Source organism: Theropithecus gelada, chromosome 14 (genome assembly GCF_003255815.1).
Source record: "Theropithecus gelada isolate Dixy chromosome 14, Tgel_1.0, whole genome shotgun sequence".
NCBI classification, from domain to species: Eukaryota; Metazoa; Chordata; class Mammalia; order Primates; family Cercopithecidae; genus Theropithecus; species Theropithecus gelada.
The window spans coordinates 65,719,038-65,742,386 of NC_037682.1; the positions used below are offsets into that span (position 1 = coordinate 65,719,038).

At 45.8% G+C, this 23,349-nt stretch overlaps 1 protein-coding gene across 2 annotated transcripts in view; it reads left to right on the top strand.

Annotated features, from left to right (window-relative positions):
- The first annotated feature begins 1,688 nt into the window (after positions 1-1,688).
- Positions 1,689-23,349, top strand: part of MRPL48 (mitochondrial ribosomal protein L48) — an 83,443-nt gene continuing 61,782 nt past the window's right edge. Inside the window, exons 1-2 of one of the 2 annotated variants that reach the window (XM_025357841.1) lie at positions 1,689-2,367; positions 20,133-20,185. In XM_025357841.1, coding sequence (XP_025213626.1) covers positions 2,347-2,367; positions 20,133-20,185 — 74 coding nt within the window. In that variant the 5' untranslated portion in view covers positions 1,689-2,346. The remainder of the gene's footprint in view (positions 2,368-20,132; positions 20,186-23,349) is intronic. The other variant, XM_025357843.1, reaches the window with a different exon arrangement.

Genomic DNA, 23,349 nt, shown 5'->3' on the forward strand with positions numbered 1-23,349 from the left:
TTTTTTTTTTTTTTTGAGACGGAGTCTCACTGTGTCTCCCAGGCTGGAGTGCAGTGGCGCGATCTCGGCTCACTGCAAGCTCCGCCCCCCGGGTTCACGCCATTCTCCCGCCTCAGCCTCCCGAGTAGCTGGGACTACAGGCGCCAGCTACCGTGCCCGGCTAGGTTTTTTTTGTATTTTTAGTAGAGACGGGGTTTCACCATGTTAGCCAGGATAGTCTCGATCTCCTGACCTTGTGATCCACCCGTCTCGGCCTCCCAAAGTGCTGGGATTACAGGCTTGAGCCAGGGTTCTAGATTCTTGACCTTTGAAAATATTCTAATTGTTGGCTGGGCGCGGTGGCTCACGCCTATAATCCCAGCACTTTGGGAGGCCAAGGCAGGCTGACAACCAGGTCAGGAGATTGAGACCATCCTGGCTAACACGGTGAAAAACCCATCTCCACTAAAAATACAGAAAATTAGCCAGGCGTGGTGACAGGCGCCTGTAGTCCCAGCTGCTTGGGAGGCTGAGGTAGGAGAATGGCATGAACCCAGGAGGCAGAGGCTGCAGTGATCGGGCCACTGCGCTCCAGCCTGGGCGACACAGCGAGACTTTGTCTCGAAAAAAAAAAAATTCTAGTTGTTTTGGGAATCCTTGTATCTTCATACAAAGGACTAACCGTCTCCTTCTTCCTTCTTTTTCCTTTTTCCTTACTTACCCCAGAGAGTGTATTAACATGAAGATGGATTTGTATCTTTTTTTTTTTTTTTCCCAGACGGAGTCTTGTTCTGTGGCCCAAGCTGGAGTGCAATGGCACCATCTCAGCACACTGCAGGCTCTGCCTCCCGGGTTTAAGCGATTCTCCTTCCTCAGGCTCCTGAGTAGCTGGGATTACAGGCATGCACCACTACGCCCGGCTAATTTTTGTATTTTTAGTAGAGATGGAGTTTCACCATTTTGCCCAGGCTGGTCTCAAACTTGTGATCCGCCTGCCTCGGCCTCCCAAAGTGCTCGGATTATAGGCATGAGCCACCACACCCGGCCATGTATCTTATTAGATTGTATTTACCTGGACTAGACAAGGAAAGAAACTCTGGCTGCCAACCTGCCCTTTTGCAAACCTATAGTCACAATCCCATAACACAGATGAAGCACAGGCACTGAAATGAAACAGCTCACCACTTATATAACATTATGTTAACTAGGTACCTTCTTCCTGTCTCCGTTCCTCATCTGTGAGATGGGTATAATGATCCTCAGCCTCATAGGGTTATTGGAAAGACTGAATGAACCCATAAAGAACCGACCTGGCACATACTAGCATTTTATTGATTTTTTTTTTTCTTATTTAAAATTTCACTTCTAAAACCCCAGTAGCATTTATTAGGCAACAATGAATCACTGTACTGGAGGAGGTATGGCTGGTCCATTATATTTCCAAGCATAATTAATTGTCATATCTGTGTTACCTCAGTACTTTGCACACAATTCTGGTATTTCACTTACCATACTAGATACTAATTATTTGTTACTAGATACTAATTATTTTTTACAATTATTTTGATTGAGTTTCTCAAGGACTGAGATCCTGATTGATTAATTTATTCCAGCATCTAGCACGGACGTGGAAATCTGACTTCTAACCTCAATTTAAGAGATGATTGGTCCGGCCCGGTGGCTCAGGCTTGTAATCCTAGCACTTTGCGAGGCGGAGGCGGGCGGATCACCTGAGGTCGGGAGTTCAAGACCACCCCGACAAACATGTAGAAACCCCATCTCTACTAAAAATACAAAAATTAGGCGGGCGTGGGGGCGCGCGCCTGTAATCCCAGCTACTTGGAGACAGGAGAATTGCTTGAACCAGAGAGGCGGAGGTTGCAGTGAGCTGAGATCATGCCACTACACTCCAGCCTGCGAAACAGAGCGAGACTCCGTTTCAAAAAACAAAAAAGTCAGATCTGTGCTAGACGCTGAAAGGAATTAATCAGACAGGATCTCAGTCTTTTAAGAACTTTCAAATACAGAGAAGAGGTGGTAACAAATCATTAGTGTATAATATTGTAAGTGAAAAATCAGAAATGTGTGCTAAGTACTGGGGTAACACAGAGATGGTAATTAATTCTGCCTGGAGAAACAGCAGTGAATGTGACAACCTGAGTGAGGGCGGAAAGCAGGAGAATTTCTAGACGCTGAATTTCAGAAGCTTCCGGAACTAAAATGATGCGGAAGTTGAGTGAGTCTCGGTGGGATATTGTTGCTGCACCTGGTCAAGGCCGTTCCGTCAGTGTTTTCAGACGCCCTGGGAACGCGGCTGCAGGGGCGGGTCTTCGGTTTGCATAGCTAGAGGCCGCGCAGTAGCAAAGGATGAGCGGAACCTTGGAAAAGGTAACGTAGATTCCACGCACGCGGGGCTTGGTGAGATGGTGGAGAGTGGATAGCGGGGAGGTGGCGGCGGGGGGATATCCGGGGATAAGACACTGGGGCGCCCAAGGTCCTTCCCAGCAGCACATGCGGCTGCCTGGCGGTGAAGGGACTGAGCAGTTTCCTTTCCACCCGGGGCGAACTCTGCGGAGCCGAGCCGTGCCACGCCCACACCACACACCACTCTCTCCACCCAGTGCCTGGAAAAGGGAGAGCTCTGCGATGGGAATCACACCAGGATACGGTCCCGATTAACTGTGTGACCTTGGGCAGGTCATTTTATATTTGCATTTAGTTATCAACTTCCATAATTTTTTCTAAGAATGCAGTTTTGACTTGCTGAACTGATGAGGATGTGAAGCTACCTGATAATAAGGAAAGGGTAGTAATAAACTACGTTTTCGTTCCTCCCTTCCCCCCCCCCCCCCCCCCCCCTCCCCTCCCCCCTCCCTCCTCCCCTCCCCTCTCCCTCCTCCCCTCCCCTCCCCTCCCCTTCCCTCTCCCCTCCCTTTTCTTTCTTCTCGGATTTCGCTCTGTTGCCCAGGCTGCTTGGCTCATCACAACCTTCGCTTTCCGGGTTGAAGCGATTCAGCTGCCTCAGCCTCCCGAGTAGCTGGGACTACAGGCGCGCAAGACACTATGCCTGGCTAATTTTTGTATTTTTAGTAGAAACGGGGTTTCACTGTGTTGGCCAGGCTGGTCTCGAACTCCTGACCACGTGATATGCCCGCCTTGGCCTCCCAAAGTGCTGGGATTACAGGCGAGAGCTACCGCACCCCGCAAATTAACTACATTTTCATTTCCAAAACCTTATTTAAGTGACTGTCATAAAACCGTATGAACCACTATAAATGTGTTCCTTGGCTTTCTCCTATTCCCTTAAGAGATTTAACAGATTTCATTTGTGCTCTTTCAGTTGTATCATGCTGCTTAGATTAATGGCTCATTTTAGCAATTTATATTAAAATTTTGTTTTAGGCATTAGTTGTGGAGACTATTATTTCCATGATTCATAGGTCAGCATGGTCGTTGCAGCTCATGGATCTACCTATGGTTACCTTGGGGCTGCCCTTGAATGTGTAAGGGCCCACGCCTCACTTCATCCTTTAGGAAACAATTCAGTTGTTTACCTGGGCCAGTTTGTAAGAATTTGGCCAAATATAGTGCCAAGATAATAGAAAAAAATTCAGAAAGTTTCAAAATTCCATTGTTAAAGATGGTCACACTGGTGACTACACTCCTTGATTTGCCTTGGTTGCAAGAAATGCTAAAAGGGAGGGAATAAAATAGTATCAAGGAATACTATTTGCAACCATTTGGTTCTCCATGTGTCACCATGTTGCTCAGACTGATCTGGAACTCCTGGAAAAGAGCCCATGGAAATCTGTCATTAAGGCCAGCATCTGACATGGGTATATAGAGCGTCTGGACGTCTGATGCCACTGTTCTCTTCCCGACTCCTTAGTTACTCCTTAGTTGCTTTAGTCAGCTAACCTTGTCATTATTTGCCAAATGTAAGTCTGTCTCAAAGTGTTAGTTAATACTTTACATTTATAAGGAAGGTCATAGGATTTGTGTCAGACAGTTCTATCTCTTGTTATGACCTTGGGCAAGTTATTTCACTTCACTGCTTGTGTTTCCTATCTGTAAAAGCAGATGATGCCCACCACATGGAATTGTAGAGATTATAGAGAATAATGTAGATAGGAGTATTTTGTAAGGTCTGAAGGATGATGCAAATAAGAATATTGATATTATTCTAGGCCGGGCGTGGTGGCTCAAGCCTGTAATCCCAGCACTTTGGGAGGCCGAGGCGGGTGGATCACGAGGTCAGGAGATCAAGACCATCCTGGCTAACATGGTGAAACCCCGTCTCTACTAAAAATACAAAAAACTAGCCAGGCGTGGTGGCGGGTGCCTGTAGTCCCAGCTACTTGGAGGCTGAGGCGGGAGAATGGCGTGAACCAGGGAGGCGGAGCTTGCAGTGAGCCAAGATCATGCCACTGCACTCCAGCCTGGGCGACACAGCGAGACTCCGTCTAAAAAAAAAAAAAAGAATATTGATATTATTCTATAGTTAATAAATTTTCATTTACATAATTTCATTTGATCTTCACAATAGCACGAGATAATCCTGGCAGATGAGGAAATGGAAGCCTCATGTCTGGTATATAATAGAGACTTCAATGTCATACTGATGCCTTGAATGAATGACTGGAACCTAGGGTTTGTTTTTGTTTAGAGACAGGGTCTCACTTTGTTACCCAGGCTAGAGTGCAATGGTACAATCATAGTTTACTAAATTCTTGAACTCCTGGGCTCAAGTGATTCTCTTCACTCAGCCTCATGAGTAGCGGGGATTACAGGTACACACCACCATGCTCAGCTAATTTTTTTTTTTTTTTTTTTTTTTTTGAGACAAGAGTCTCGCTCTGTCACCCAGGCTGGAGTGCAGTGGCATGATCTTGGCTCACTGCAAGCTCCCCCTCCCGGGTTCACGCCATTCTTCTGCCTCAGTCGCCTGAGTAGCTGGGGCTACAGGCACCCGCCACCACGCCCGGCTAATTTTTTGTATTTTTAGTAGAGACGGGGTTTCACTGTGTTAGCCAGGATGGTCTCGATCTCCTGACCTTGTGATCCGCCCACCTTGGCCTCCTAAAGTGCTGGGATTACAGGCGTGAGCCACTGTGCCTGGCTGCTCAGCTAATTTTTTTATTTTTAGTAAAGATGGGGTCTTGCCTTGTAGTCCAGGCTAGCCTTGAACTCCTGGTTTCAAGCAATCCTCCCACCTTGGCCTCCCAAAGTTCTGGGATTACAGATATGAACCACAACTCCCAGACGAAACCTAGATTAGTTGTACCCCTCCTAAGACCCAACCACCTTTTCTTTTCTTGAGACAGGGTCTCACTTTATTGCCCAGGCTGTAGTGCAGTAGCACAATCTTGGTTCACTGCAGCGCCGATCTCCTGGGCTCAGGTGATTCTCCCACCTCAGCCTCCCGAGTTGCTGGGACTGCAGGCACCTGCCACCAAGCCTGGCTAATTTTTGTACTTTTTGTAGAGACAGGGTTTCGCTATTTTGCCCAGGCTGGTCTGGAACTCCTGGGATCAAGCAATCTGCCCATCTCGGCCTCCCAAAGTGCTGGGATTACAGGCGTGAGCCACCATGCCTGGCCCACTGCTTTTTCTTTTCTGAGTATTTTACATCTCCCTAATATGACAATATTCTTGGTTTTCCTCATCTGTGAAATGCAGGATGAAAACCTTTCCTGGCTTTCCTATGTGTCAGACCTTTCCTTCTTTGTAACCCGTATAGCTCGTTATACTGATCTAACATAGGATAATAAATAATTTGTGCATCTGCTTTCCTCATTAGAAAGTTTTGTGGGTATGCAACTATATTTTCTTTTATTTTTCTTTATTTTGTTTTGAGATAGGGTCTCGCTCTGTCACCCAGGCTGGAGTGCAGTGGAGTGATCTCAGTTCACTGCAACCTCTGCCTCCTGGGCTCAAGTGATCCTCTCGCCTCAGCCTCCTGAGTAGCTGGGATTACAGGCACGTGCCACCATGCCTGGCTAATTTTTTGTATTTTTTTGTAGAGATGGGGTTTTGCCATGTTGCCCAAGCTGGTCTCAAACTCCTGGGCTCAAGTGATCCGCCCGCCTCAGCCTGCCAGAGTGCTAGGATAACAGGCGTGAGCCACTGTGCCAGGTTGCAACTGTATTCTTGTCTATATGCACCCACCCTATGGTGTATTTGGCCTAAAGTAGGTAGCTGGTAAATGTCGAATGAATAAGTGGACGAACAAATGTTGATATTACATGGTAAGTACATGGTAGAGCTGGGACTAGAACTTCTAACTCTTAATTCAGTGCTTTTTCCTTGGGACCCTAAGAAATTTCTGGCTGCAGATAATCTCAAATTTTATTTTATTTTTGAGACAGGGTCTCACTATGTTGCCCAGGGTGGTCTTGAACCTCTGAGCTCAAGTGATCCTCCCACTTCAGCCTCCTGGGTTGCTGGGATAAAGACATGCCCTTCTGTGCCTAACTTCATCTCAAATTTTAGATGAGTGAGAAGCCCAGCTTTGCTAGAATAAAACTGGATAGAGCCAATACCTCTTTGGGTCAACAGAAGGAGTTCAGCAGGATGGAACCAGATAAGGCACTCAGGCTGATATTTATCAGATCAGTGTATTGATGATCATGATAGCAGGATGGTATCTGGGGAAGTTAGAATGCACCAAGGAAATGAGTATTGAATCACTTGCACAGAAAATGAATGGCTCACGGGTGTCAAGCTCAGGTCTAGATGCCACTCACTCTGAGATCACCACTATTTTCTCAGGGATTACCTTACTCCTGAACTGCAAGGGTACGGTTAGGGGAGACGCTGTGATCACTAATGGTGTGCCAAGTTATGTCTAATGTGTCAGCCCAGAAGTAACATCCTCGGGATTTGATCTCACAGATAAGATGTTTTCACATTTCAGCATTTGAAGGCTAAAGAACAGAGTTCATATGAACAAAATATCCTCCTAATACATTCAATAGACAAGAATTAGAGGACATTAAAAGACATGAACTAGTAGTACACACATTTTAGAGTACCTAGAAGGGCAGGAAGTGCAAAAGCACAGAATAATCAAGAAGTTGGCTATTTCCTGGTCACCACTAGACCACAGGCCCTGGAGGAGCTTTTCTATTTTGTTAATGGTTTTATCATTAGCACCTGTCATACCCTAAGGTACATATTGTTTCACAAATAAGGAACCAAACAATTACCACCACCATTATCATTGTTACCAATTTGACCATTAATAATGCAGCTTCTACTTGTTAGCCCTTTTCATGTGTTATCTAATTTAATCATGTCAACAAGTCTATGAGGTAAATTTTTTTTTTTTTTTTTTTTGAGATGGAGTCTCGCTCTGTCGCCCAGGCTGGAGTGCAGTGGCCGGATCTCAGCTCGCTGCAAGCTCCACCTCCTGGGTTTACGCCATTCTCCTGCCTCAGCCTCCCGAGTAGCTGGGACTACAGGCGCCCGCCACCTCGCCCGGCTAGATTTTTGTATTTTTTAGTAGAGATGGGGTTTCACCGGGTTAGCCAGGATGGTCTCGATCTCCTGACCTCGTGATCCGCCCGCCTCGGCCTCCCAAAGTGCTGGGATTACAGGCTTGAGCCACTGCACCCGGCCGAGGTAAATATTTTTATAAACTCTTCAGAGATAAGGAAATGAGGTTTAGAGAGATTTACTAATTTGATTAGCAGATATTTATTGGGCACTTGCTCTGTGCCAGAGTGTATGCTAGATTCTGGGATGTAGCAGGTTCCTGTCTTCATGGTGCTTATGTATTTATTTATTTATTTGGAGACGGAGTTTTGCTCTTGTTGCCCAGGCTTGAGTGTAATGGTGCGATCTCAGCTCACTACAACCCCTGCCTTCCGGATTCTCCTGCCTCAGCCTCCTAAGTAGCTGGGATAACAGGCATGCGCTACCACGCCCGTCTAATTTTGTATTTTTAGTAGAGATGGAGTTTCTCCATGTTGGTCAGGCTGGGCTTGAACTCCCGACCTCAGGTGATCTGCCCGCCTCGGTCTCCCAAAGTGCTGGGATTACAGGCGTGAGCCACTGTGCCCGGCCATGGTGCTTATTAAGAGATGGACTAATTAAACTTATAACTACTTAACTGACTATGATAAATGCTGCAAATGGAAGATTCAGGATACTATATGACTATAGCAGCAGAATCCAAGCAAGTCTGAGCAGTCACGAAAGTTTTCTTGAGGACACTGCATGACTACTAAGATTTAAAGAGTAAGTGGGATTTAGAGAGAGAAAATGTATTCCAGATAAGAAGAACATGTGTAAAGGCCCTGAAATGAGAACACACTTGGAGTTCCAGAGGAATTCCTAGAGGAAGTTGGGAGGGAGAGAAGCACTGGGGTGTAGATTAAGGGAGAGTATGCAGATAAGTAGTATGGGAGTGAGAACTGAGGTAAGGGATTGGATTTATATTTAGGCCAGGCATGGTGGCTGGTAATCCCAGCACTTTGGAAAGCTGAGGTGGGTGGATTGCTTGAGCTCGGGAGTTTGAGACCAGCCTGGGCAACGTGGCAAAACTTTGTTTCGACAAAAAATACAATAATTAGCCAGGTGTGGTGGCATGCTCCTGTAGTCCCAGCTACAGGAGCCTGAGGTAGGAGGATCAGTTGAGCCTGGGAGACCAAGGCTGCAGCGAGCTCTGGGATTGCCCCACAGCACTCCAGGCTGAGTAACAGAGCAAGACCCTGTATCTATCTATCTATCTATCTATCTATCTATCTATCTATCTATCTATCTAAACTATCTATCTGTCTCTAAATAAATAAAATTAAATAAATCAAGGCCGGGTGCGGTGGCTCATGCCTGTACTCCCAGCACTTTGGGAGGCTGAGGCAGGGGGATCTCCTGAGGTTGGGAGTTTGAGACCAGCCTGACTAACATGGAGAAACCCCATGTCTACTAAAAATACAAAATTAGCCGGGCATGGTGGCGCATGCCTGTCATCCCAGCTACTCAGGAGGCTGAGGCAGGAGAATGACTTGAATGCGGGAGGCGGAGGTTGCTGTGAGCTGAGATCGCACCATTGCACTCCAGCCTGGGCAACAAGAGTGAAACTCCTTCTCAGGAAAAAAAAAAAAAAAATCAAATCAGGTCAGACAAACAAACAAACATTTTAGATGGTGACCACAGGATTGTAAAATTGGATTAAGTTCTAGAGAATGTTAGGGAATTGAGTGTAATGGAGCTCAGCTCTAGCTTAGAAGTATCATCCAGCACTTGTGTTATGAGGGCAAATATTTACTTCTCTTCTTTCTTTTTTTTGAGATGGAGTCTTACTCTGTTGCCCAGGCTGGAGTGCAGTGGCGTGATCTCGGCTCACTGCAACCTCCATCTCCCGGGTTCAAGTGATTCTCCTGCCTCAGCCTCCTGAGTAACTGGGATTACAGGCATGCGCCACGACGCCCAGCTAATTTTTTTTCTTTTTCCCTGGGGGATGGAGTCTTGCTCTGTTGCCCAGGCTGGAGTGCAATAGTGTGATCTCGGCTCACTGCAACCTCCACTTCTGGGTTCAAGCAATTCTCCTGCCTCAGCCTACCGAGTAGCTGGGACTACAGGCACCCGCCACCACACCCGGCTATTTTTTTTTGTATTTTTTTTAGTAGAGATGGGGCTTCACTGTGTTGCCCAGGCTGGTTTTGAACTCCTGAGCTCAGCCAGTCCGCCCGCCTCGGCCTCCCAAAGTGCTAGGATTACAGGCATGAGTCACTGCACCTGGCTCATGCCCAGCTAATTTTTGTATTTTTAGGGGAGACAGGGTTTCACCATGTTGGCTAGGCTGGTCTTGACCACCTGGTCTTAGGTAATCCACCCCCCTCCGCCTCCCAAAGTGTTGGGATTGCAGGCGTGAGCCACCGTGCCTGGAATTCATTTCTGAATTTATTTTTTTTTAAAGTATAGCAGCAGGATCCAAGCAAGTCTGAGCAGTCATAAAAGTTTTCTTGTGACCTTTTTAATAATTAAGAAATATAATTTATGTATTATAATATTCAGTCTTTTTTTTTTTGAGACGGGGTCTCGCTCTGTCGCCCAGGATGGAGTGTAGTAGTGCGATCTCGGCTCACTGCAAGCTCCGCCTCCCGGGTTCACGCCATTCTCCTCCCTCAGCCTTCCAAGTAGCTGGGACTACAGGCGCCCGCAACCACACCTGGCTAATTTTTTTGTGTGTATATATATATATATTTTTAGTAGAGACGAGGTTTCACCATGTTAGCCAGGATGGTCTTGATCTCCTGACCTCGTGATCCGCCTGCCTCGGCCTCCCAAAGTGCTGGGATTACAAGCTTGCGCCACCGCGCCCGGCCTATTCACTCTTTTAAAGTAGATAATTTAATGGTTTTTAGTATATTCACAAACTTGTACAACTGTTACCACTATTTAATTCCAAAACATTTTTACCATCCTAAAAGGAAACTCCTTATCCATAAATAGTCACTCTCCATACTGCCATCTCCCAGCCCTTAGCACCCACTAATCATCTTTACATCTTACGATTTGTCTAATCTAGTCATTTCATATAAATGAAATCGTTTAATATTGATGGCAGCAGTGGGCCATCTGCAGTGGCCTCTGCCACCACTCTGGCTGCAGCAGGGAGGTGTGGCCAGGGCTGTATGTTTCATGGAGGCAGCCGGAGCCAGGGACAAGTGGGAGCCCTGCCCCTTCCGAGTTGGGGTGGTGCCCAAGTCATGGCTGTGGATCTGGGCCTCCTGCTCCCCGCTCTTCCGAGTGCACGTATGGCTGCCCAAACTGACTACGGACCCAGGCATCTGTGCACTCTTGTGGGGCCCAGGAAGGCTGCCCCAGCCATCGCAGGCCATCAGAGGGGTCTGTTTCTGCTGCCTGGCTTCTCCCTGCTGTCGGCACCAGCTCTGATCTTGGAGTAAAACTGGGGCCAAGCCCAGGCCTGTCGCAGCCTGGCCGGGTGTACACACATTCAGGGCAGTGCTGATACGCCAGCTTCTTGCCTCTGTGACCCCCTCTGGACTTTGGGCACCAACAAGCATAGGAGGGAAGCCAAAGTGGAGGCTGAAGGGAGCTCAGCACTGGCCTGCATGTGCCCCTTGGCACCTACAGGGCACCATGATTGACAGTAGGAGGCAGACAGGTTCTTGGGCAGAAGGGTGCAGGTTCCTGGTAAGGCACCACCTTCAGGCCAGGGAGTGCCTGAAGTCTGGGCCTGGGCTGCCAGTCCGGTGGACAGGAGTGGGAACTTATGGTGCCTTTTCAGGCCTGCCCATGGCCACCCATGGACAAATCAACATGTACTTCCTCCCCTCTGAGGCTCATAAAAACTTTGAGGCTGGGTGTGTTGGCTCATGCCTGTAATCCCAGCACTTTGGTAGGCTAAGGCAGGCAGATCACCTGAGGTCAGGAGTTTGAGACCTACCTGGACAACATGGTGAGACCCCATCTCTACTAAAAATACAAAAAAGTTAGCCGAGCGTGGTGGTGGGCGCCTGTAATCCCAGTTACTTAGGAGGTAGCTGGAGAATCCCTTGAACTAAGGAGACAGAGGTTGCAGTGAGATCATGCCATTGCACTTCAGCCTGGGTGAAAAGAGTGAGACTCTGTCAAAAAAACAAACCAACCAACCTTGGGCTCAGCCAGAGCTGAGCAGACATTGGGACAACTGGCTGCAGAGAGGAGCTACCCACTCTAGAGCTTTCTCTGCTGAGAACTGGGAAGACATTCAGATGACCTGCCTGCAGAGGGGAGCTGCCCACTCCAAGGGCCTCCTCTGAGCTATTTTGTCACTCAATAAAGCTCTTCTTTGTCTTGCTCACCCTCTGCTTGTCTGCATACCCCATTTATTCTGGTTGCAGGACAAGAAATTGGGACCCGTTTAATGGCAGGGCTGAAAGAGCTGCAACAGAAACAGGGCTGAGATGTGCCCCTTTTTCACCATGTTTTGGGTGAAGAGAAGGAAAGAAGAGCTGCCGCCCTTCGGGGAGCCCAGACCTGGGAGTTCCCTGAGCCAGGGCTGTGACTTTCTCCTTGGAGCCCTGTAGTTGCTGGCATCTCCAAGCTTCTGAGCACCACGTGTTCCCCAGTGCCAGCTGTGAAAGCTGCTTGCGGTGCACCTGGTCCGGCCTCACAGAGAGCCGACACCTGTGCCAGCACCTGGAGTTGCCCGCCCTGCTGCAGCAGCCAGCATGTCTGACTGTGCACATTGGCCAGACCCCATGCTCACTCACACACCCCTCACCAGCCAATGCCTGACTTGCCCTTGGCAGGAGTGGGACCCAGGCTGGTAGCGTGAGCTGAGCACAGCCTGCCAAGACAAGTGGGTGAAACAAGCCCTGTTGACCAGAGCAAAACTTGGGCAAAGATGCCACCGGCCACAGACTTTTCCGGCCAGAAAAATGACATTCCAAAAATCCTGTAACAATATGTGAGGTCAGCTGACTTTCCAAGGATTGTACAGCTAGTAAAATGGAAGTGCTGATATTCAAACACAAATTCGTGTTTGGGTTTGTATATAAAATTTGTGCTCCTAACAGCCATAAGGACCCAATCCAAAGGCAGACTTTGATAGCAAACATAATGTGTTTGGAAGGTTATGGCTAAAGGAAAGACTGGAACCAAAAACATTTTTTTTTTGTTTTGTTTTTTGAGACAGAGTCTCGCTCTGTCGCCCAGGCTGGAGTGCAGTGACATAATCTTGGCTCACTGCAACCTCCACCTCCTGGGTTTAAGCAATTCTCTTGCCTCAGCCTCCCGAGTAGCTGGGATTACAGGCGCCCACCACTGCGCCTGGCTAATTTTTGTATTTTTAGTAGAGACAGGGTTTCACCATGCTGGCCAGACTGGTTTCGAACTCTTGACCTCAGGTGATCTGTCTGCCTCAGCCTCCCAAAGTGCTGGGATTACATGCGTGAGCCACCTCGCCCGGCCAACAAAAACAATTTTTTTTTTTTTTTTTGAGACGGAGTCTTGCTCTGTCGCCCAGGCTGGAGTACAGTGGCGGGATCTCGGCTCATTGCAAGCTCCGCCTCCCGGGTTCACGCCATTCTCCTGCCTCAGCCTCCCGAGTAGCTGGGACTACAGGCCGCCTGCCACCTCGCCCGGCTAGTTTTTTTGTATTTTTTTAGTAGAGACGGGGTTTCACCGTGTTAGCCAGGATGGTCTCGATCTCCTGACCTCGTGATCCGCCCGTCTTGGCCTCCCAAAGTGCTGGAATTACAGGCTTGAACCACTGCGCCAGGCCAACAAAAACGATTTTTAAAAGAACTTGAGAAAACCTGGAGGCACTGATTATTGCCTTCAAATACTTGAGGGATTTGACTTCTTCTTTTTTTTTTTTTTTTGAGACGGAGCCTCGCTGTGTCGCCCAGGGTGGAGTGCAGTGGCCGGATCTCAGCTCACTGCAAGCTCCGCCTCCCGGGTTTTTACGCCATTCTCCTGCCTCAGCCTCCCGAGTAGCCGGGACTACAGGCGCCCACCATCTCGCCCGGCTAGTTTTTTGTATTTTTTTAGTAGAGACGGGGTTTCACCGTGTTAGCCAGGATGGTCTCGAACTCCTGACCTCGTGATCCGCCCGTCTCGGCCTCCCAAAGTGCTGGGATTACAGGCTTGAGCCACCGCGCCCGGCCGGATTTGACTTCTTGTATGAAAAACAAGAACCGAACTTAGTTTATCTGATCTCAGAATGGGGAACTAGGTACAAACCATAGAATTTACAGGGAGGGCCGGGCGCGGTGGCTCAAGCCTGTAATCCCAGCACTTTGGGAGGCCGAGGCGGGTGGATCACGAGGTCAGGAGATCGAGACTATCCTGGCTAACATGGTGAAACCCCGTCTCTACTAAAAATACAAAAAACTAGCCAGGCGTGGTAGCAGGCGCCTGTAGTCCCAGCTACTTGGGAGGCTGAGGCGGGAGAATGGCGTGAACCCGGGGGGCGGAGCTTGCAGTGAGCCGAGATCGCGCCACTGCACTCCAGCCTGGGAGACACAGTGAGACTCCGTCTCAAAAAAAAAAAAAAAAGTTACAGGGAGATGAGTTTGGACTTTCTGTGTGGGAGGACATTCAGATAGTTAGCAGTGTCTGAAAATGTTTCAGTTTTGACCAGGGAGGTATTTAGGTAGCAGATGGATCGTTACGGACAGAGAGGCTAGTGTTGGTTGTGTACATGGGAAAGGTAGTGGTGAGGCTGGATGCAGTGGCTCACACCTATAATCCCAGCACTTTGGGAGGCCGAAGTGGGTGGATCACGAGGTCAGGAGTTTGAGACCAGCCTGGCCAACATAGTGAAACCACGTCTCTACTAAAAATACAAAAAATTATCCAGGCTTGGTGATGGGCAACTGTAATCCCAGCTACTCAGGAGGCTGAGGCAGGAGAATCGCTTGAACCTGAGAGGCGGAGGTTGTAGTGAGCTGAAATCGCGCCATTGCACTCCAGCCTGGGCAACAGTGCGAGACTCCGTCTTGGAAAAAGAAAAAATAAAAGGAAGGTAGTGCTGGGCATTGAGAGTGGAAAGCCAGTGAGGAGAATTTGAAACTTCTGATAAATGAACTCAGGCAGGGACTGGGCTTTCCCAGGATGCCTAAGATGAGAGTAAACTCCATTGTAAGTTTTGGAACGTAGAGCCTGGGCAACATGGCAAAACCCCATCTCTACAAAGAAAAAATAAGCCAAGTGTAGTGGTGCATATCTGTAGTCCCAGCTACTTGGGAGGGTGAGGCGGGAGGATGGCTTGAGTCTAGGAGGTGGAGGTTGTAGTGAGCCATGATGACGCCACTGTGCCCCAGCCTGGGTGACAGAGCAAGACCTTGTCTCAAAAAAAAAAAAAAAAAAAATTGGAATGTAGATCAAGGTGTTGTTCATCTCAGGGAAGAAAATAAGAGCTGTCATGTAATAGCTGACTTGCTTTGCAACAGGAGTATAGGATATAGTATATAGTGGTGGAGAGAGCACTGATTGTGGGGTCAGCTAGAACATGACTTATTAGTTGTATGCATTAGGTGTGTTAATTCACTTTTCTGAGCTTTGATTTCCTCACTATAAAATGCGGTAGAAATGTCTACTTCACAGGAGTGGAATCATAGACATTGGAGACTTGGAAGGGTGGGAAGGTAAGAAGGAGATTAGAGATGAGAAATTACTTAATGGTTACAATGTTCATCATTTGAGTGATGGTTACAATAAAAACACAGATTTCACCAATATGCAATGTATCCATTTAACAAAATGGCGCTTGTACTCCCTAAATCTATATAAAAGAAAATACAAAGAACTATGCCTCGCAGAATGGTTGTGAGGATTAAAGGAGATGGTGTTTGGCATATAGCAGGTGCATAGTAAATGGTAGGATTATTGAATGGCTATTATCATTAGTTATGAACTTCATGGCTATTATCATTAGCTATGAAGTTCACTAGTATAAATTGGTATCAGTTTTTTGAGAGGTAGCGTGGAAGAATAGAAAGGATGGACTTTGGATTCAGGCAGACCTGGGTTTGAATTTCTCTTACCAAACCTCTAACTTTGGGCAATTTACATAAACTTCTTCTTTTTTTTTTTTTTCATATGTAAAATAGAGCCAGTTATCTCAATAATGCCCCTGTCAGAGAGGGTTGTTGTAACGATTAATTGAAATAATATGGACCAGGCCTGGTGGCTCACTCCTGTCTGTAATCCCAGCACTTTGGGAGGCCAAGGCAGAAAGATTGCCTGAGGCCAGGAGTTCGAGACAGCATGGGCAATACGGTGAGATCTGGTCTCTTAAAAAAAAAAAAATTAAAAAAACAAGTAGTATGCGTAAAGTGCCTAGCAAATAGGATGTACTCAATAAATTGTAGTAACAATGCTATTTTAAATAATGTTTATTAATACATAAATATATTGTTACTTTCGTGAAACAGCTCTCAGTTGCTTACATCAGAGACCCCGACCCACTGCTCTCACCATCCACCCCAGGCTCTGATATCTTAAGCTACTCACATGCTATAGATTTTGCCCTGTGACTTCAGTTTTTTGGCAGTTATGCAGTCCTTGCTTGGTTCCTGGCTCATGGGAGTATTTTTGTTACCCACTGCAGCGTCTGTGCCCTCATTCATTCATTAGCTGGTGTCACCACCCTCCTCTTCCACTTGCAGGGCCAGAGTTGCTCTTCATTTGCTGATGGGGGGGAGAGGGTAATTGTAGATACAGTCCCAAAATAGATTACTATTGTCCTGATAAATAATGCCAAGCATTGCAGGGGAGAGGAAGCACATTTCCCAGAGCTGACAGGGAGAGTTCATACCACAATTTGAATGTCTTCCAGAAATTTGTCAACTCTTAAGTCTGGCTTTTAGATAATTAAATGCATAGTTATTGTAGAGACTCAGAAATCTGAACAACTCAAATGAGAAAGCAGTCTCAATTTGATCTTTTTTCCCATCCAGTACCTCTTCTATATGAAGTAACCCATTTAAAAATACATTCTGTTCATTCTCATTTCTATTCTGTTTGTTGTGGTTAATAGATCCCAGCCCTGGAGGGACTTTAGAGTCATCTGATCTAACTTCAAGGTACATGGCCAATAGTTGGGGGAGCTGGCCTGACCTCTCCTGGGACCCCAGTTTCCTACTCTGTCTTTTATGCTGAGTATTAGGTTAAGTATATTGTACACATACTTTACAAAGTCTTTTAGTACCTGATTCAGTTGTGCTTTTGGAATCATCTGCACATTTTGCCCTTCTGTCTATTCACATCCTTCCCAATCTTCATGGTCTTACATCCTCTGCAAGACTTTTCCTAAGTTTTATCTTTCCTGCTTCTAATTTCCTAAGCATTAACACCTTCATTTATGTGAGAAAAGGTGTAGAATAGTGGGGAAATTATGGATTTTGGTGTCAGAGAAACCCAAGACCCTATGCTAGCTTCAATAGTAGTTGTGTGACTTTGGGTAGGTTGCTTAATCTGTTTCCTCAACTGTAAAGTGGGGATAATAATGCTTATCTTATAAAGGTATTATGATTTAGACACATGATAGGTGCTCAGCAAAGTAGATGTGGGTGCTTAATATACGGTAGCAATGATTATCATTTATTCATCAAAACAAACCTTGATTGTCTACAATGTGCCTGAGAGGAAAATGACATGACCCTTGCTCTGAGGATCTCTTGGTCTAGCATAGGGGTTCTTGGGTGATGATAAGAGTTTTGGTGAATCTCCTGAAGTAGTGGGCAAACTCTTTGTATATCCATGCCTATATGCATTTGTCTAGGAAGAGGGCTCATGAATGAGCAGATCCGCAGCAACATCTATAACTGCAAAAGCTAAGGATTTCTCCTAGCCATTTCCCCCTGGATTTCCTGCCAGGTATGCTTGTTGTTCACACCACCTATTTTGACTTCCTCATACAATGCCTGCAGTATTGCTTAGCTGTTTAATACAAATGTATGTCTGTGTCTCCAGCCATCCAAATGCCTGAAGGACAGAGATTATGCATATATTTTTTGATAGCTTTATTGAAATATAGTTCACATAACCTACAATTCACCTATTTAAAGTGTGCAATTCTGTAGCTTTTATTATATTCACAGAGTTGTACAACCATTACTACAATCAGTTTGAGAACATCATCCCAAAAAAGAAACTCCATACTCCTTGGCTGTCATCCCCAGCTCCCCAGACCTTCCAGCCCCAGACAGCCACTAATCGACTTCCTTTCGCCATAGATTTGGCTATTCTGGATATTTTACAGAAATGGAATCATATAATATTTGATCCTCTCTGACTGGTTTATTTTATTTAGTATAATGTTTTCAAGATTCATCCCTGTAGTTACATTTTGTTTTTATATACTCTTCAGCATAGCAGTTGGCATATAAGCCTTTTTTTTTTTTTAACTTGAGACAGGGTCTCATTCTGTCACCCCAGGCCGGAGTGCAGTGGCACGGTCACGGCTCATTGCAGCCTCAGCCCCATGGGTCCAAGTGATCCTCCTACCTCAGACTCCTGAGTAGCTGGGGTCACAGGCGTGCACCACCACGCCTGGTTAATTTTCTAATTTTTGTAGAGAAAGGGTCTCCCTATGTTGGCCAGACTGGTCTCAAAATCCTAGGCTCAAGTGATCTTCCCACTTTGGCCTCCGAAAATGCTTGGATTGTAGGCATTACCACTATACCTGGCTTATAACAGACTTTTTAAAAATAAGCTTTATTTTAGAATAGTTTTAGATTTACAGAAAACTTGCAATGACAGTACACAGAGTTCTCGTATATCCCAATTTCCCCTGTTACTATTATCTTTACATTAGTGTGGTTTATTTATTTATTTTTTGAGACAGAGTCTTGCTCTGTTGCCCAGACTGGAGTGCAGTGGTGTGATCTCTGCTCACTGCAACCTCTGTCCCCTGAGTTCAAGCGATTCTGCTACCTCAGCCTCCCAAGTAGCTGAGATTACAGGCACGCACCACCACCCCTGGCTAATTATTGTATTTTTAGTAGAGATGGGGTTTCACCATGTTGGCCAGGCTGGTCTTGAACTTCTGGCCTCAAGTGATCTACTTGCCTTGGCCTCCCAAAGTATTGGGATTACAGGCTTGAGCCCCTGCACCCAGCCTAGCATGATTATTTTATTTATAATTAATGAGCTAGTGTTGGTATATTATATTAACTAATGTCCATACTTTATTCAAATTTCCTTAATTTTTCTCTGGTGTCCTTTTTCTGTTCCAGATCCCATTCAGGATATTATATTTTATTTAGTCGTCATCTTTTCCATAGGCTCCTCTTGACTGATAGTTTCTCAGATTTTCCTTGTTTTTGCATACTAGACTTTTCATACATCCATGTTGAAAGAATTAAAATTGTTATCCATAGTTGGGCATGATTTTCTCTTGATGTTATGGGACCTTAAGAACAGACATTTTTTGTTTCTTTCCCGTAAAACAAACAAACAAAAGAACAGACGTTTGCTTGGGAGGCTGAGGCAAGGGAATTGCTTGAGTCTGGGAGATCGAGGCTGCAATTGCTATCATTATATTTGTTTTTTTGTTCTTTCCTGCATTGTGAAGGATCATTATCACTGTTTTTTTTATTTTATTTTTGTTTTTTGAGACGGAGTCTTGCTCTGTTGCCCAGCCTAGAGTGCAGTGGCAAGATCTCGGCTAACTGCAACCTCCTCCTCCTGGATTCAAGCGATTCTCCTGCCTCAGCCTCCCGAATAGCTGGGATTACAGATGCCCACCACCACGCCTGGTTGATTTTTGTATTTTTAGTAGAGATGGGGTTTCACAATCTCGGCCAGGCTGGTCTCGAACTCCTCACCTCGTGATCCACCCACCTTGGCCTCCTAAAGTGCTGGGATTATAGGCGTGAGCCACCTATCACTGTTATTGAGAGAGACAGTGTGCTGTAATAGAGGCATAGCTTTTGTAGTAAGTCAGTCCTCTTTTTTTTTGAGACAATGTCTCATTCTGTGGCCCAGGCTGGAGTAGAATGGCGCAGTCTCGGCTCACTACAACCTCCGCCTCCTGGGTTTAAGCAGTTCTTCTGCCTGAGGCTCCTGAGTAGCTGGGATTATAGGCACGCGCCACCACACCTGGCTAATTTTTGTATTTTTAGTACAGACAACACCATGTTCGTCAGGCTGGTCTTGAACTCCTGACCTGGTGATCTGCCCGCCTCTACCTCCCAAAGTGCTGGGATTACAGGCTTGAGCCACCACGCCTGGCCATTAAGTCAGTCCTCTTAGCAGCTTATTAGGTATAAGTTTTTGGAATATAACCTCTCTGGGTCTCAGTTGCTTTACTTGTAAAATTGTCTTGCAGTGTTTTGAGAATTAAAGAAGACTTAATAAAGCCCCTCTCATGATGCTGTGCATGGCAGATGCATAGTAATTATTGATTGATATTAGAAAAAAATGGGTTAAGTTGGAAATGGTAAACAGTGAAAAAGCAGTGTGGAAGGGGGACTTCTGTTTCTTGAGCATTTACTGTAGTGGGTGGAATGAGAACGATGACCTTGGTTTGTTTGCATGCTTGGTGTTAATTGTAGGATAGCTTCTTTGCTAGATAAAAACATTTTTGTCCTCTTTTGGTTGGTGTACTGTGCTTTTCTTGCCTCTCTGAGAAGACATACTTGGAGGTCTATAAATGCTTAAGATTTTCCTAACGTGGCTGTTTTGCTGTAGGTGCTGTGCCTGAGGAACAATACCATTTTTAAGCAAGCCTTTTCTCTCTTAAGGTAAGGATATTCATAACAATAATTAAAGATAGGTAACATTTGCCTTTGGCTTCATAGTTCACACAGCATTTTTTCATCATATTTACTTGCATGTCTATAAGCACATCAAGCATCTCCCCTGCTACCTTGCTCCTTCTCAATTCTCAGTTAATAGCATCTCCATTCATCTAGTTGCTGAGGCCAGAATACTTGCAGTTAATCCTTGATGCTGTTAATTCTTTTTTTTTTTTTCCTTTTTGAGATAGAGTTTCACTCTGTCACCCAGGCTGGAGTGCAGTGGTGTGATCTTGGCTCATTGCAACCTCTGCTTCCCAGGTTCAAATGATTCTCCTGCCTCAACCTCCCAAGTAGCTGGGATTACAGGCACCTGTCATCATGCCCGGCTAAATTTTGTATTTTTGTAGGGATGGGGTTTCACCACGTTGGCCAGGCTGGTCTTGAACTCCTGATTGCAAGTGATCTGCCCACCTCGGCCTCCCAAATTGCTGGGATTACAGGTGTGGGCCCCTGCGTCTGGCCAGATGCTGTTATTTCTTCAGCAAAACTTGTTGGCTTTACTTTTGAAATATATACAGAACCTTTTTTTTTTTTAAATTGAGACTGAGTCTCCCTCTGTTGCCCAGGCTGGAGTGCAGTGGCCTGATCACAGCTCACTGCAGGCTTGATCTCCCAGGTCAAGTGATTATTCCACCTCAGCCTCCCAAGTAGCTGGGTCTATAGGCGTGTACTAGCATGCCCCATTAGTTTTCATACTTTTTGTAGAGACAGTGTTTCGTCCTGTTGCCCAGGCTGGTCTTGAACTCCTGAGCTCAAGTGATCCGCCCAAAGTGCTGGGGTTACAGGCATGAGCCACTGTGCCAGACCTAGAACCATTTCTTTCTCCAGTTTTTGCCTCATGCTTTCTGTTTTGCTAAACCACTACGGATCAGCTCCTTGTCTTCTCATTGCCTTTACTGCTATCACTTTGCCTCCCAACTGGTCTCCCTATGTTTACCTTTGTCTTCAATTCTTCACAGTAAAGCAGAGTGATTTTTTTTTTTAAAAGATACCTTATGAACATAAGAATGATTCTTTTATTTATTTATTTATTTATTTTTTTTTTGAGACAGAGTCTTGCTCTGTCGCCCAGGCTGGAGTGCAGTGGCGCGATCTCAGCTCACTGCAAGCTCCGCCTCCTGGGTTCACACCATTCTCCCGCCTCAGCCTCCCGAGCAGCTGAGATTAGAGGCGCCCACCACACGCCCGGCTGGTTTTTGTATTTTTAGTAGAGATGGGATTTCACCATGTTAGCCAGGATGATCTCGATCTCCTGACCCCATGATCCACCCGTCTCGGCCTCCCAAAGTGCTGGGATTACAGGCGTGAGCCACCGCGCCCGGCCAAGAATGATTCTTTTAAAGCCAAGTTAGCTCACATCACTCCTTTGCTCCAAATTCTCCAGTGGTATCCCATCTTACTCAAAATAAAACCTGCAATCTTTACCATGGCCTATAGGACTTTCCATAATCTGTATCCTCATTTTATACTACTTACTCAGCATTAGCTACACTGTGGTTTCCTATTCCTTGATAATCTAAGCACCTTCCCACCCTAGGATCTTTGCACATTCTTTCCTCAGATATCCATATGGCTTGCCCTGTATTTTATTCAGGTTTCTGCCCAAATGTCATCCCAGCCAAGAGGCCTTCCCTGACTACTCTATGTAAAATATACACCCATCCATCAATCTCTGTTCCCTTGCTTTGCTTTATTTTTCTTTATAGCAGATGTCACCATCTGACACATTTTGTATATATAAAAATGTTTAACTGTCTTTCCTTGCCCCCTAAAAATAAGCATCATGGGGATACGGACTTTTAGTTTTGTGGACTGCCCTATTCCTAGGCCTAGAATGGTATCTGACACATAGTAGGCATTTAATAAATATGTGTTAAATGTATGAATTGACCCTTATAGTGACCTGGTAAAACAGATGATATTATCTCCATTTTATATAAATAACTGGGGTCTGTTGTTTTAACATGATGGAGCTAATTTGGGTTGGAATTAGGATTCAAATCCAAGTTGTCTTTTTTTTTTCCCCAACTGTTCTGTATATAAAGTGCAACCTCCCCATTGTTTTTCTTTTTTCTTTATTTTTTTGAGACAGAATCTCTTTAGCCTAGGCTGGAGTGTAATGGCACTGTCTCAGTTCACTGCAACCTCTACCTCCCAGGTTCAAGCAATCCTCCTGCCTCAGCCTCCTGAGTAGCTGGGATTACAGGCACCCACCACCATGTCTGGCTAATTTTTCTATTTTTAGTAGAGATGGGGTTTCACCATGTTGACCTGGCTGGTTTCAAACTCCTGACCTCAAGTGATCCATGCTCCTCAGCCTCCCAAACTGCTGGTATTACAGGCATGAGCCACTGTGCCTGGGCTCCCCATTGTTTTTCTCTAGGTGCTGATGAAATACATTTGGTGGTTTATTTCCCTGTTCAGCAGCAAATATGCACCAAGTGTCTTTTGTGTGTGGCAGCCACAGAATATAAAATAATGTATCGTATATCTTCCTAAACTACTTGGCACTCATGATCCTGGATGATTTCTTGATTCCTTAACATTTATTGAGGGCTTTCTCCCTTTATTTCCCTTCTAACTTTTAATTTTTTTTTTCCTTAATCCCAAATGTGATAGTATCCCCTTCCATCTTAATCTATTATCCCATCTTAATGAGTCAACTGCTATTTAATAAGCACCTCCTATGGCACCGTGCTATTTTTTGTTATCTTTAATCTTCACAAAAAACACTAAAAGACAAATATAAATATCATTTTACAAAAGAGGAAACTGACTCAGAGTTTAAGATACATTTTCGGCCGGGCGCGGTGGCTCAAGCCTGTAATCCCAGCACTTTGGGAGGCCGAGACGGGCGGATCACGAGGTCAGGAGATCGAGACCATCCTGGCTAACACGGTGAAACCCCGTCTCTACTAAAAAATACAAAAAACTAGCCGGGCGAGGTGGCGGGCGCCTGTGGTCCCAGCTACAGGGAGGCTGAGGCAGGAGAATGGCGTAAACCCGGGAGGCGGAGCTTGCAGTGAGCCAAGATCTGGCCACTGCACTCCAGCCTGGGCGGCAGAGCGAGACTCCGTCTCAAAAAAAAAAAAAAAAAAAAAAAAAAA